At 31.9% G+C, this 16,639-nt stretch overlaps 1 protein-coding gene and 1 non-coding gene across 2 annotated transcripts in view; both read right to left on the reverse strand.

Annotated features, from left to right (window-relative positions):
- Lrt (Leucine-rich tendon-specific protein) overlaps positions 1 to 16,639 on the reverse strand; it is a 94,100-nt gene that overhangs the window by 8,120 nt on the left and 69,341 nt on the right. The window contains exons 2-8 of the mRNA XM_085191120.1: positions 13,594 to 13,747; positions 7,527 to 7,743; positions 6,247 to 6,365; positions 4,826 to 4,969; positions 2,990 to 3,137; positions 2,491 to 2,619; positions 1,386 to 1,577 (exon numbers count right to left, since the gene is read on the reverse strand). Of these exons, the coding sequence (XP_085047246.1) occupies positions 1,386 to 1,577; positions 2,491 to 2,619; positions 2,990 to 3,137; positions 4,826 to 4,969; positions 6,247 to 6,365; positions 7,527 to 7,743; positions 13,594 to 13,746 (1,102 nt within the window). The 5' untranslated portion in view covers position 13,747. The remainder of the gene's footprint in view (positions 1 to 1,385; positions 1,578 to 2,490; positions 2,620 to 2,989; positions 3,138 to 4,825; positions 4,970 to 6,246; positions 6,366 to 7,526; positions 7,744 to 13,593; positions 13,748 to 16,639) is intronic.
- TRNAM-CAU (transfer RNA methionine (anticodon CAU)) lies at positions 5,418 to 5,490 on the reverse strand. Its single transcript has one exon. It is a non-coding gene; the product is annotated as a tRNA-Met (tRNA).

A 16,639-nucleotide genomic window follows, 5' to 3' on the forward strand; every position in this document is an offset into this window, starting at 1 on the left:
GTTCAGGACTATTAATGGGTTGGAATTAAAATTAACGACAATCAAACAATTGTTCTTTGTTACTTTTATGTTCTTTTGTGGGAAACTGCGATTATTGGGGATGTTTTTTTTGTGACGCGTGTTCAATTTAATTTTATGAAATTTCTGATGTTTTGTTTTTTTTTTGTTGCTTCACCTTCACGCTGTATCCCGCATATAAGGTTAGGCGAAGGATATCTAGTGTTGTGACAATTCGTTCCTTATTTTTATTAATTTTTCGAGACATTACGAATAGAGTGGTGGACCTACACCTAACAAATATCTTATTACTAGTGACGTAATAGAATTACAATTCATTCGTTCGTGTGAAAAACCAATAACCGTCGCGTTTACTGTCACTTGAGGGTTCAATTCCCGCTCGGGGAAGTGAAATATTTAATATGTTGCTTTCTTCGGTATTGAGTTCCTTTACTCAACACGCAATGCCTCCAGAATTCGGCAGAAAATGTTGAACGCGGTGGAACACTAGATTCCCTTTGCATACTGTGTCAACAAATAAATAATTATAATGAACGACATTCCTCATACTAATTCAAATCATTAGCCAATATTTCTTCTGCAAGCGATAAATTATATCTTCAAAATATTTTTCCCGAAGGGGAGAAAAAGGGGGATGAAAGTATCATAAAATTATATTCCCATAAAAGTCTCATAAAGGAATAGCCATGAACAGTACAGTCATGCACAATAGCTTCGGGTGGCGTTTCGACATCCGAACAAAAGAGGTTACGACGTCGCCCCACACGAAACGCCTGACGCTAAACAATAGCAAATATACACACGAACTCTTCAAATATTTAACTAAATTATTATAAAAAAAGCATTTTCAAGCTTTATACGGGATAGCAAGGAAAGCAGAGGAAACATAGTGTGACACTCAAAAAGCGATTTTCGGTCGATTTTTTTAGATTTGCATGTTGAGTGATGAGCGGGAAAATGAAAATAAATTAAATACAAATCAATCATTTATTATATTAATTAAGAATAAACTCACGTTAAAAGGACAAATGACCTATTTAACAAATTATAATATATTGCAATAATTTAAATTTATCGTTTGACTATAAACGCGACGGTTGTGGATTCGATTGCTTCACGGTATAATGATTATATTAATTTCATTTTCTAGCACTGATAGACAAAGTTCAACGTTGAGTTCCGCCACTCAACACGCATTGCCTCAAAACTTGGTCGGAAAGATGAAAACAGAGTGTTTTCTCACTAGGTTCCCTCTATTGGTAACCGGTAACCGTATTATGCATGAAAAATTGAACTAAACTAAATTATTCCACATTCTAACATCCTGTATGTTAGCAGCAAACTGCATATCATTCTATAATCATTACCTTCAATAGTAAACCGCTTTAAGTCTTTATGCTGAACCAGAGCGCCGTCTTCTATCATTGATATATCGTTATCATGGAGCAGAAGTTCAGAGAGATGGTGGAGAGCCTTCAGGGGCTCGGCGGAGAGAGAACGGAGAAAATTGTGTGATAGGTCTAGGTGTGCTAGGTTTAGTAGCTGGGCTAGTGATGCACCTGTTAACAAATGGTTTATTGAATTATTTTCATGCTTTATTAAGTAATTATGAGTTTTTTATTTAATTTTCTCCAAATAATTTTATAATTTATGAAATTAAATAGAAAATATGTATTTTATAATTGTAAAATTAAATTAATTTTTAAATTCTAGAATAAACTGTGCTTAAAAAATATTTTCTTACAAATTTAAATTTGACGTTTCTAGAGCTGTTATTTATTTCACTGTCCAAAATAATATCTATGTTCATTTTCACAATAAAATTAATGTTACAAAAAAAATTTTGAATAATTCACTGATGATATATTAACGCGAACATTAAAAACCACGTCAAGCGATTTCTTTTCGGACCATCGAATCTTTGCCTTTATTCCCACTTTTCTACCTTTTTGCAGCGGAAATTGAAACGTCAGTGGGTTCGTTCGACAAAGAACTTTTAACAATGGACGTTATCCCGCATCGGATCTAATCAAATCATCTAATTCTACATCAACTTTTAAGTTACCAGTAAAATTTTACTTTTCAGATTTTACGTTTTTGGTTGAACGAAATTTAAAATTTCGATAAAACTAGTTTCAAAATATCTAATGTAATTTGTGTATTAAAAAAATAAGTACTTAATATACAGTTTAACATAACAAACGAGAAAACTTTTTTTACATAAACAATTAACTGTTGTTAAGATAATTTACAATTTTTTTAGATAGTTTAATAATAATTCAAAAGTGCAGCTTGAAATTCCGCTACTGAGTGCAGCGGAAAATGGGAAACGAAAGTATTTCAATGAGAAGAGAGTGTGTTAACACTAGGTTCCCAGATTCTCTGCCCACTCTACTCTGCGCGACAGCGTGGAGCTGGGAAAAAAGTTTTATCACAATTCTTATTAAAATTGTACAAAACAGTCATATTCACCTGAAACGGCTACAATTTCATTATGTGACAGATCCAGGTGCGACAGATTAGACAGGTGCTTGAAAGCGTAGTCCTCCAGCACGTCTATCTGGTTGTTGTGTAGATTTAAGTGAGTCAAGTTTGTGAGACCTGAAACAAGAGATTTTATGTTACTTCGAAATTGTTTTATAAATTGTTTTATTAGTAATTTGAAATTTATTTTACTGAAATAATTATAAGACTAAAATATTTATATGAAGGCGACACTATTGTAAAGATTTTACTAAATCATGTTTATTTTAGGCTGTCGTGCGACTGCGGCACAAGCGTCGTTACACGCTAGGTTGTGGGTTCGATTCCCAGCCGAGAAATTACCGAGTTGAGATTTATCCCAATGTATCAAAAATTCGGCGGAAAGTGGAGAACGGAAGTGTCTCAACATTAGGTTGTCAGGTTCTTTTCTATCCTGATCTGTGCGGGATACAGCGTGAAGCACACATGTATATATTGAATGACTTACCTGATAATGCTCCTCTTCGTATGCTTGCAAAAGTATTATCAGATAAATGAAGAGTCTCTAGGAAATTCAACGCCGGCACCGTGGATGGACCGACAGGACCTTCCAGAGCATTGCTTGAAACATCGAGTTCCTTTAGTAAATGCGCTTCCTGGTTACAAAAAAATAAACAAAATATATATTTTTTTGTAAGTTTAATATTTTAAAATTGTTAAAAAACTTCAGTAGAATATGATGGTCAAACCTAGAACCTATACAAACCTAACAGATATTAAAACGTAAAAAAATCGCTTAGCACTATTTTTAACTTTCAATTATTAAATTTATTGTCAATTATTAAATTTAATTTATAAAAGAAAAAACTATATAACTAAAAAGTATTTGTTTTTACAGCATTATACACAGCTTAAAATAATCTACACACAAATTTTAATGTCTTAACAATCTAATTCCTCGTTATCAATATGTAGATGGGTTAACACCTGACTTCTTGTTCCAGCTACCCCATATTCACCTTACCCGGTTCATACATTATTCAGGGGTGCCACGTGCGGTAAGATTAGCTTTGACCGTTTGAAGACGCTATTTTGATTACTAAGTACCACTGCTGTCTTGAGAACAATGGACGAACTATAATATGCAATACTGTTCAAATATGCTGATATATTACAATGTAAAACGTTATTGTTATCCTCAGATTATAATTAGGGGCATAAGTATGTTCCTGTATACACTATAGGTTGTAGGTTTGATTTCTACTGGAGAAAATGATATATTTGATATTTTCATTTGCTCGCTCTGCAGGCAAAGCGCGGCGTTGAATTCCGCCACTCAACACCTCTAGAATCGACGGTTTCGTTGCACATTTTCCGCTGAGGAGAATAATATGTTTTAATGGGAACGAAGTATCTTAATACTAGGTTTTTCAGGTTCCTTCTGCCTACCCTACTAAATGTATCCAATAGTCAGGCGGAAACAAGGGAAGTACGACAAAGGTCCTCTGCGTACCCTGCTATATGCGGAAAGAACTATTAATCAGTGAAAAGATATAGCATAAGGCAGAAACGACTTTGTCATATTATATCTTCCATTAAAAAACATACAAATAAATTACATACACATTAAAGTAGATAAACAAAAAACATGTCCAAACATCATTACCTAAAAGGATAATTCATTAAATGTTATATTATATTATAATTATATGACAATTTAATAACATCGACGAGAATCGAAGTAAATTCGATAAAGTAAATATTTATCTCCCTCGACTGACAAATAAAGGGATTAATTAACACGCCTCGAAAACAAATTAACAATTCACGTAGTCTTAATTGATTGCAATTTCATAATACTCGTACGTGGGTGTGCCCACTGCGTAGTGTTTTTTAAAAAATATTATTTTTCTCTGTTATTTTTTTTTTGCTTTGTTTTTGATCGTTGTTTTTTGTAAGTGATGTCTTAAAAATATTCTATGGTTTCACGAAATGATTAAATTATAGCTAGATATTATTTCTTAATCTATTTGAATATTATTTTTCATATAATTATGTTTTAAAACAAAAATAAAAAGCAGTTCCAGCTTTAACAAAACCTCACTTAACTGGATAGCAAAAGGAACCTAGAGTAATATAACGCGTAACTCATTTTCCGCCAAATATTCGAGACATTGCCTGAACCTTATTACCGTGTTTTGCCCACCAGAGCGGAGAAATGAAAATAATTGACATACATTAATTCCCCTAAGAAGGAACCCAACCCAAAACCATCACATTTTGCATCACATCTGTGCCATAACGGCCTTATTATTTATTTTAATATATTGTTATCTAGTTATACCTTTAATGCACTCAACGCAGATACTTTCAGTAAATTTCCTCGAAGTCGTAAAACTGCCAGCTTAGACAGCGGCTCGAAGGCGTCCACTGATATGCTCGTCAACTGGTTGTCACTTATGTCCAGATAACTCAGATTTTGTATTCCCTGCGTAAGAATGACACACTATATAAAGCAATTGATATAAACATTTTTAAGAATTGAAAGAAAAGTAATTAATTTGAATTCGTCATGCTTTTAGCGTTGTGCTGTATCCCGCACAGAACATAGTATGCAGAGGGAACCTGGGAACCTAGTGTTGTGTACCGTTTTCATTAAGATAATTCTGTTCCCACTTTCTTTAAATGTTTTCGTGCTTAAATAATACAATGAAAATAATACTGTTGTTTTTAATATAAATCGACGAAACCCTACAAATTATTATATTCTTGTAAATCTTTATCTTTCTTTGATCTTTTAAAGATAGGTAGGACGTGGTCTTTGAAATAAGTGTCTCGCGAATTACTTACTATCTTGAAATGTATTACTATCATAAAATAACAAAATATAACTTACAAATAAAATTAGAAATCTGCCTGAATACAAATAAAAATATTGCCCCGGGTGAGGATCGAACTCACGACCTTAAGATTATGAGACTTACGCGCTGCCTACTGCGCTACCGAGGCTGTGAAGAGAATGTTTAATTTTACCTTTGTATAGCGCACGATTTGTTTAAAAAAAATTATATCTTTATCAATATTGATTAAGTCGTTTTCTTATATAATACAGACTTAATGATTTTTACACATGCTCTATTATTTTGGTAGTGTACGTATATTTTTTTTTATTTCACATTGTATTCCGCATATAACTGTGTAGGCAGAGGAAACCTAGTGTTAACCACTCTCCTAGTGTTCCCACCCTCACTTGCCCACTTTCCGCCGAATACTTGCATGCTTTCTTTCGATTCGATTGCATGTTGAATGGCGGAACTCAACGCCGTGCTTTAGGGAGGAAATAAAAAAATCGGACTCGAAACCACGACTCAAAACAGTCAGACTTAGTGCCACTGTGCCACGATGGCCTTATTTAAAAATAGCATCGCTATATTGTACTTTTAAATTATTATTATTTAGCATTTAAATATATGTAAACTTGTTTTCGATAAATAATTTAATCATATCATAAAATTACTTATATTAAAATTTAATAATAAAAATTGTTCAATATTATGTACTTATTATTAAAAATCAAAGCTAAAGTAACATTGAACATTAATTACACCAAAAATAATACAAAACAAAATCCTACTAATTAGAGAACACAACGATTTGTAGCCGAAGTTGTAAAATAAATTTCAGCTCTACGAATAATTTTGCGACTAAAAATAACAATTTGGTTTATATTTGAATTGTAATAGTTTAGATTTGAATAAAGTTTACCTTAAAGGAGTTGGAGTCCAAAGTGTGAATCTTGTTATTGGAGAGATCTAGACGGTCTAAGTAAGCAAGGAAGGCCAACGCTTCAGTGGGCACGGACGGAAGTTGATTATTTGGTAGGCCTGAAAATAAATGGATCACATCATCATATTATATTCATCATCATCATCATCATATTATATTCATATTATATTACATTTTCTTTTCTGCTTAACGCTTTTTCATGAACATTGTTCGTGTAGATAAAGGAAACCAAGATACTCTGTTCTTCTCTTTTCACGAAAATTCAAGGCATTACGTTATGTAACGGAACCTAACGCCGCGGTTTATCTTGCTCGAAATAACCTGATATTTAAAGATTTGCCAAATAATAGGAGTGATTATGAAAATTATACGTTACATTTTAAAAGTGATTTCACTGTCTGTCAGATTTTTAAATTGTATTTGTATTTTGAAAAATTAAATACTATAATATAATATAGCTACTATACTATAATATAGCTAACTGCGGTCGCCATATTACGTGCTAAATGGCGGAAGCCACCACTGTTCTTTGTCTTGTCAGTCCGATAAAATTAAAATAATTTATTTCTCCAGAGTAGGAATTGAACCTACAACCACCACGCTTCCAGTCAAATGTTAACCGCTACGCCGCGACCGCCTCAAACTGTATTTAATGTATATGAACTTGTTAATTAAGAGTTTTTTATTTCTAAACAAATATCCTTTTATTTAAATAAGCATTCAAAATAAAGATATTTCCAGATATAACAAAACAAAATGTGTGTAGCAAATATAATGAGGATGTACAGAGATAATGTAAGAAATGTAAGTATGTAATAAAATGTTCGCTCTCCTAGATGTTTTGAGAATATTTTTTTATGTTAATTTTAATGAATTTTTTTTCTTAAATTTTTTGCGACGTTTTGTATTGTAAATAACATAGATTTTTTTTGTATGCTTAATTGAGACAAAATAGGGATAGTAAATTACGTCACAATATAGTTCAAATAGTGTTATTTCATATTTACCATATTCTCCAAAAATATAAGTAGGCATATGAGCTCAATATATATTTTTTTAATAATTTTAATAACTGAAGTATTTTTTTTATTAAATTGATTGAAACTTTAATTTTAAATTAATGTATGATTATTGTCTGTAAAGTAATAATGTTATTAAAACACGAAAGCAATTCAAATTAGTAAATAAACAATTTTTTGTAATTCTAGCGGGCGAAGCTGCATGCAGCTCGCTAGTAATAAAATTAAAACCCTCCTTACCTAAAGCTAGCAAAGTAGCGGATATACTACTGAACGCTCCTTGCTGTACTCTTTTAATATCTCCAGAGGATATAACCAAGCCGTGTAGACCAACTCCTGCCAGTTCCGCTACAGATGCAGAAGATAGTGATGTGACACCTCGCAAAGCGCAGTCAAGTAGTGATACAGCACTGTTTTTGTTTCTTGCTCTCTGCTCACGAAGGTGGCGGCCGATTATCTGTTAAAAAGTAATAATATTTTATAAATTATAATATTTGACTAAATATATTACTTTTCTCGTCACCCTGCATTTGGCCAGGTAGGCATAGATAACATAGAGTTAGAACAATTCTTTCAATTATATTTAATTGCTTAAATAAACACTCAACACGCTATTGTCTCCAGAATTCGGCGTAAAGTGGGGAACGGACTTATCTTAATGAAACAAAGTGTCCTAACACTAAGTCTCCTGCTATGTACGAGTTACAAGGTTATGCTTAAAACAATACAAGCTATCAAAGAATATTAATATAACCTACTTACCTACATATCTATCGATCTTTAATCTATATATATAAAAGGACTTGTCCTCACTGACTGAGGTAAGACGCACGCACAGCCGTAACCGCTGTGCATAGAAACGTGGAATTTGGACAAATGTTTACTTTCGTAATCTGGACATCCACTAAGAAGGGATTTTGAAAAATTTCAACTCTAAAGGGGTGAAATAGGGGTTGAAAGTTAGTATGGAAAAAAATTTAAATCGGCACCGATTCTTATAAAATTTTAAATTCAGATTCTTAAAAGTATTTAATTGAACACGTGTTTCATGGTTTTCTAGAATTATTTCCATAAGGGTGCAAATAAGGGGTTGAAAGTTTGTATGGAAAAATTCTTAAATCGCCACCGATTTTTATAAAATTTGAAATTTAGACTCTTAAAAATATTTAATTGAACATGTGTTTCATGGTTTTCTAGAATTCACCCCCTAAGGGTGCAAATAAGGGGTTGAAAGTTTTTTTGGAAAAATCTTTAAAACGCCACCGATTTTTATAAAATTTGAAATTTAGACTCTTAAAAATATTTCATTGAACACATGTTTCATGGTTTATTAGAATTCACCCCTAAATACGTAAGCGAAGCTGCGCGCGCCCGCTAGTAAAATATAAATACTAGGTTACAACAATATTTTACAAACAAAAGTAGATATGGATAACCCAAACAGTTTATCCTTAAACACTTTTTCGTCCCACTTTATATAGTCTATTTAAATTAAAGCAGAAAATCAAAAAGTTTCTCACATCAGTTCTCCCTTTGTTAAGATAATTTTTGCTCGAAGAAGTTTCGTATTTATTTGTTTTTTTGTATTTCGTTAGTCCGTCCGTTAACAAAATTTAAATTTGATTATTGTTATGTAAAGTGAAATATAAATTTTCAACAAAACTATTTAGGTAAACGCCATTTCATTTTAAACTACTGAGTGTACCCTTCTGTTTTCAACAAGCCTGTGAAATATAATAACTAAGTTTGTACAAATATATTCTTTTGCTTAAGTTTTATAAATGTTACACATGTTTGTATCACATTTATAATTGTTTTTTAAGTTTACGCTGTATCCCGCACTTAGTACGGTAGGCAGAGGAAACCTGAAAACCTAGTGTTTAGCCACTCTGTTTCCATTAAGACACTTCTCTTCCCTATTTTCCGCTGAAACTTAAAATAGTCATAGCTCTTATAAGTGGTAATTATGCCAATTACTGAAATCGAAATATGTTATTAAGTTTATAAATACTTCTGCTAGAAATAGAAATATATAAAAAATATATATCAGTTAGCTTCATAAAATAATTAAGAAAATTATAATTGTTATAGTTTTAACTCATAATATACAATAGGTACTTGAGGTACAGGAGTAGCTTAATTATAATTAGGCTTAGTTTGTATGTATGTCTTTAAAATGAAAATTAAACCGTTTTGGCGCAATGGTATCTCATCTGGCTGTAAACGCAATGGCTCTGGTAAAGAGACAAAACGTGAGCTCATTTCCACCACTCAAAACGCCATACGTCCAAAATTATCCAGAAAGTGGGTGACGGAGTGTCCTAATGTTAGATAGTCTCTGCCTATAAAGCTACAAGCTTGATGCTAAAAAATATAATATGAAACTATATGACAAGTATGTTATAATTATCAAAAAAAAAACAGCTTCACCCGAAACAGCCCGCCCACAGCAGAGTAGGCAGAGGGAACCTAGTGTTAAAGTCAAAGTCAAAGTCAAAATATTCCGTCAAAATATTCCGTTAAGACATTCCGTTCCCCACTTTTTACCGAACTCTGGAGGCATTGCGTGTTGAGTGACAGAGCATTAATTAAATGTAGACATAAAATAGGGCGAAACAAATAAACAAATGACAAAATGATACTTTAATAATATCTCTTACAGACAAAGTCAGTAAATTAATCTTGTAAACAATAATTGTGTCGATTCTACATTTTTTTTATTTAATATATTAAATTCTAACAAAAACTCTATCTATTGTTACAGAAGTCGTTACGTTCCGTTCTTTTATCATCGCCGTACCGTGGAGCTGTCACGGTGAAATTTAATTCCGAAAAGAAAATATATGAATATTTCTTGTCGACTTAATTAAAGCTTTCAGGATTTATATTTTGAAGGCATTGTTCTTAATGATTGAATTTTGTATGAGACCTTTAATTACGAGATGTTTTTGTATTTGTATGTTTGTATGTTATTTTGGAATTAAATTAATTGGTGTTATTTATTCCCGTGGGCTGCTGATATATGGCTGTTTTTTTTATAGGAATAGTGAAAATACAAGTAAGACCGCTTCGTCTTTATCCGTTCTGACGTGAACTTCATAATAATATGGTAAAAACTATTTTTTCGAGGCCAGTAGTGAAGCGCAGTTCGATTCCCACTTAAGATAATAAAATATTTAATATTTCATTTTTTTCGCTCTAGTACACGCAACGCTGTACTTTCCGTAGACTTTCAGTCATGAAATTTGGCACGTAGTGAGAATTTACAATACAAATAAAGGAAAATATACGATAAGTGAAAAATTATAGGAATTATAGGCATTTTACAGCAAAATATTATTACAAACTTATAATATATTTCTTCTTAAATAAAATAAGTCAAGTTTTAAAAGTTGTACCTACCTATCTATAATTATTACTGGTACAGAAGTCTCGGTGGGCAAGTTTTTATTATAAGACATAGAAATTAAATTTATTTAAATTATATCAAGTCCAGCATACAATATACCTCTTTTGTCTGTTTTTTCCATCTATTTCTACGGCTTATTTAACTTTTATACAAAGGCTCAATTTAGTGGATCAAAATTCATCAAAAAATAATCACTGAAAAATATTCTCATGAGTATTTTTCAGTGATCATATTTTCAATGAACATAATCTATGACTGAAAAAATATAATAACCGAAGCATTTTCAATAAAAACTAATCTCGAAATGTTAAAATGAAAAGTTTGGAATATAGAAATAACCGTAAAATATATCGCTGGGTGCACTTTTTAAATACAGAAGTTCAATTCACTGCGTCCATTTTGCATGAAAAATATTTTTTTCGAAAATATTACAATATAAGTTTTACCTATATATTTTTTTATATATAAATTTTGTATATAAGTTTTTGTCTAATTTATGATTGCGATTTATAACTTTTATGTCAGCTTTCTTTATCACTCTTTTATTTATTTTCCTGCACCTAGCAGAATAGACAGATAGAACCTGGGTACCTAGTGTTAAGATACTCTTCACATCCCCATTTTTCGCTGAACTAAAAAAAATACACATTTTGTCACTACAACTATACAAACTGTCAATAAAAAGGTTATTCTAATATTCTAAGATGAATTCCTTAAATTTGCATCATTTGAGTTAAACCACTTTCATCCTGTGATAAAAATCTAAGGCAAGTACGCTTCAAAGACCTGTATCCAGTGAGCCAGATTTTTTTGTCAATTGCCAACAAAAGCTTCTTTTCATGCCCCCAGTCCATTTTCCTTTAGCTATATTCACAATATAGTTGTAGGACGTCATACCGTATATGAGTGAAGCAACATGAAAACCTATCTAGACTCACTGAAGTGATATTTTTATTAACCTATAAAAGTGATGTTTTACTTGGTAGTAGTAGTGATAAAAAAATTACATGTCATTTGTAATATTAAAAATTAAATAAAAAATATAATTAAAAAATATTTTTGCCTAAAATATTGCTATTAAAATTTAAAAATCATTAATTTATATTCAGTTATTAATCCATACAAATACAGAACGTAAATACAGAATTAGTAAACAATTAAAATTAACGTTTATACTTTTTTTAAAGTTGATCATGGAAGATCCTCACCTTGAATTATCCCTGTTATTGCGACCCTACGAATGACCAAAATACTGTAGATTTGTTTGATGAGACTGAAGCTCTGTTGATTCAGGACTGTAAGGTCTGTTGATTCACTGCTTTTGTTTAAAAATATCACAAAGAGCAAGAAAGAAACCTTTGTAATATTAAGATAAAGGTGATAAGGCAGAGTGGAAAATTAAAATACTGTGTGGCTGTTTTATTATAAGTATGATAAATGTATAAGCAAGCCCGCTTCGACTACGCTCAGATCGTAACTTAAAATTTCATATTACATAAAACAAATATTATAATTCTAAGGTAAATATAAGTTAGAAAAATGATAATGAAAAGCTTGTTTTTTTATTTTTCCTTTATTACACTTGTAAATATTTTAAAGATCTAACGAAACGGCTACAATATACTTAAGAAAAAAAATCATCTTAGGTGGGAATGAGTTAGTTTGTGAACTTTATAATCTATAGGTATATAAATTTAGCAAGAAATTAAAACTTGCAGTACAAATAAAGTAAAAATCTAAAATATGGCAATTTATATTTATATCACAGATAAAAACTATAACAAACTTATAATTGTAGCTAATTTTCAAAAATATTTTCGACATTTATTTTTCATACAGTCATAGATTTTTTTCCGCATATTAACTTCTATCCAAAAAATACGTAACACGTTTTAAACAAGTATAATACTAAAATCTATGTGCATTTTAAAACAAAATTTTCGCTGTGTTAGTCAGTGATAACAGTTTGTTTTACGCTACGTTTGCGCTATTTCGATTGGACCTTGTTTCCTTTTTATTCACGAATGCAGGTATGAATAAGTATTATATAAAATATGTTTATACAGGATTTTTTGGATAATGGCTTATTATTTCTAATTTTCGTACAATTAGAAATAATAAGGGGGATTTTTAAATTTGTACGTAAAGCAAGATTGGGTAAGAGAAGAGAGAGATGGAGAACTAACCTGACCTACACTTTCCGCCCATATTCAAAACATTGCCTTTGAGTGTTAGAACTCACCGCCGCGCTGGGTCTTTATAGGAAAATGAAAATAACTAATTCAGCTAAGTGGGAATAGAACCCAAAACTATCGTGTCTACGAGTACATTCAGAGACTGTGAAAAAGACAATATTAATATTTTTAGATAAAATTATCTTTTTCATATATCTATCTATCTTAATATAATATGGTCAGTAAATACTGAGGCTGGTTAGGCGTCATTTAAACCAGCGTGGTACATTTAAGAGACCATTTGGCACAACACTAAGGTCACATTTGTATTAATAGCGTAATCTGAGCATATTACTCTAACAACGTATTAAACGTAGCAGTATTATGTAAACATAGATATGTTAAAATGTATGAACTTTTCTTTTATGTTTTATTATTTTAATTAAATAAAGTTTTGAATTGAGAATTTTTTCAGCATTATGCTACTTTTCGCACACAGTAGGATTTGCAGAAGGAACCTAGAGTTAAGACACTCCATTCTCCATTTCTCACCGAATTCTGGAGCCATTGCGTGTGGAATGGCGGAACTCAGCGCCGCGCTTTGCCTCTACACCAGAACGAAGAAATGAAAACATAAATTTAGATAAATTTCATTATTTAATTGGAAGAGGACTTCATCACTTATATATAAATATTTTTTAATTATAACTAATTGTCATGTTACCTGTAAAGCAGTATGATCCCCAGTGCACCGTAGTGTATGTGGCAGATCGCAAGAGCACTCGGCGGAGGGTCGCGCGCTCAGATCCGGGCAATGCCATTCTGATACTGCATGGGATACCGCGCACAGTATCCACACTACCCCCATTAACCACATTCTGTAACAAACATACATACATACATAATTACTTTTATTATTGTATATTTACCAAAACATATTCTATAATATAATTCAATATTAAATTAGATATTATTTTATAAACTTAGTTTAGTTATTGCGAAAACAAATGTTAATATTATGAGTTGACAACGTTGATAGTAACAACGATTGTGGGTTCGATTCCCACTTAGGTGAATTATTTATTTCCGTTTCCTCACTCTAAGTCTCGAATTCTAAGTAAACAAACCATTTTCTTTCCAAAATACCCTCAAAATATTAGCTAAATCAAAAGAAACGCGGTGAAACAGTATGAAATATAATATATTCTCAAAAGGTAATTCTCATATCCCAAGCTACTTGTAAGAATTGCTTCTGCCATGCGTGTGGCGACGACATAATAGCGTATTTCCACTGACTGAGTGCCGGACGGAGTGCTCGACAAGTTAAAGGCGAACGCGAATAAAATTTTATCACCGAAATGCATGGAGCGAGAAAAAGGAAATAAAAGTATTTTGTGTGTATTATATTTTAGAATGTGAAATATTTTGATAATAAATTGTATGATAAAGAAAATATTAAGGCTTGCTGCTTAAGCGCGGCGTTGAGTTACGCCACTCAATGCCAAGCAATACCCCATACGCCATACGGTGGTCCGTGGGGAACGGAGTGTTTTATTACTAGGTTCCCTCTAGCTATCTATATGATATAGGTGGGATGCAGCGAGAAGCTGATTATTAGGGCCTGCTATTACATTCATATAACATTATTTTCTATACTAATTGTGATAATTTTAAAGCTATTATAGACTATCACAATTTTATTAGTTTAGTGTAATGTATTAATTTTGACTATAAACGCGATGGTGATAGGTTTGTTTCCCTGCGTTAGTAAGAAGACAAAACGTAGAAATGAGTTCTGCCACTCAACACGCAGTTTCGAACACTGAAAGTGCCTTTTAGTTCTGTGCCTGAAAAGAAAAAAATGGGACCTGTTTAACATTTGACTCAATTGTCCGTCTGTCTGTTCATCTGTCATTCGCATAATCAAAACCTGTAAGGAGGAGTTATGAAACCTAAATATTTAATTTATAACACCAAAAAATCAAATCTAGAGAAAAAATTTTAGAATTTACAAATAAAATTTCTATTTTTTAGACCTTACATTACGCAAGTACACAGTCGTACAACAGGACGACTGCTATAGGTGATGGACGTTCATTGGCCTACTGGATATTTAGATCGCGAGATAAGCATGCGAGATTGTAGATTGAATCAATTGATAGTGCCTTGAGAACATCTACTAGAAAGCTCCACAATTGATATTGCAATAGTACTACGAATGTACTGCCGAATCTAGGCTATTATTTATGGGTTTTATAAGAACTTAGATCTATATGAGGACTTAGTAGCGCAGTGGATTCCCTACTGTAGGAAATAATTTATGACCATTATATTTAATTTATTACCATTTTAATGGTTAATCAAAAGGCGGCGTTGAGATCCGCCATTCAACATCCATCCAACCATTCTAGAAAATTCGGCAGACAGCTAGTAATAGAGTATGTATCTTAAATCTAGATTCCCTCTGCCTACCCTGCTGTATGAGAAACAATGTGAAGCTTTTTTTAACATTATTATGATTTTTTATTAAGTGAAAGTCGATATTTTGACGTAGTTTTAATTTTATTATCGGGATACAATGTAAAAATGAAAAGAAAAAAAATAACGCCAGTATTATCTCCACGGAAAGTTGAAGAACGTAGTGTCTTAACACTGTGTTCTTTCTGTCTACATTGTGAAATATTCTATTTCTTTTTATTAATTATAAAATATCCAACAAAAGTATTCCGATTTATTTGGGAAATTCGTTTCTGTTCGTCAAATATTATGTAATAACTGTATTTAACTGTAATTAACTTATTCGCTATCAACCAAAATTTATTTTTGTTCTACTATTACTAATTGGGACGTTGCGTTGCTTAAATGTAGTATCTTAATTATTTCAGATATTGAGACCAGTCGTGGCGCAGGTTACAAAGTGTGACTGTAAACACGATTGGTTGTGGGTTCGATTTCTACAAAAAAATTCAATATTTAATATTTCCATTTTGTTAGCTCTGGCTCTATTGAGGCAAAGCGCGACGAACGACATCAGCCACCCATCACGCAATACCTTCAGAATTTGGCAGAAAATGGGGAATTGATTGTCTTAACACTAGGTTCCCTCTACTTACCCTGCTGTGCAATTAATACTTTAGGAGTAAATTAATTGCAAAAATTAGCTTAAGCCTTAATAGATAGATTTCATTAAATCGTTTCGTATGTATTTAAATAAAAATCTTTACTCTTTTCAAAACAAAACGAAACAAAAGGACCATCTGTTAAACAAATAATAACAGAATTATCAATTCATTCAGTGTAGATTTAAATCTAAAAGGGGCACTAAACGACCACGATATTCTCTACAAGAAGTGAGAAAATATCCGTAATAACCGTCTCTTAAGGGCAAGCTTAACCCGTTTCAGCCATTTTAATTTGGTCTCCATTATTTTTGACTTTCAAATGATAATAGGACAAAAGCTGTCCTCCATAGGTCCAATTGTGTTGGTATTTTGGAAGCACCAGCGATACATCACCAAGAGTTAATGTGGCTGACGTCTACCGCGCTTAATAACAGTTTCGCGTACAAACATTGTTTCAAATCCATTTTCATTTTCATTATTGTTGAGAATTATAAAGGCTTTGTAAAAATGTGGAGGCTTTTGTAGCGTGTTTTTGTTTATGAAGTGAGGTTTCGGAATATTAATTTAAGAGCGGAGTGCTTCGTTTTTATACTATTTTGTTCTACCTTCATCGCGGGCTGTCGTTAAAAATAGAATACCTTTTAAATT

This window comes from Heliconius melpomene, chromosome 10, assembly GCF_056956725.1.
Source record: "Heliconius melpomene rosina isolate 202511_hmr_F chromosome 10, ASM5695672v1, whole genome shotgun sequence".
NCBI classification, from domain to species: domain Eukaryota; kingdom Metazoa; phylum Arthropoda; class Insecta; order Lepidoptera; family Nymphalidae; genus Heliconius; species Heliconius melpomene.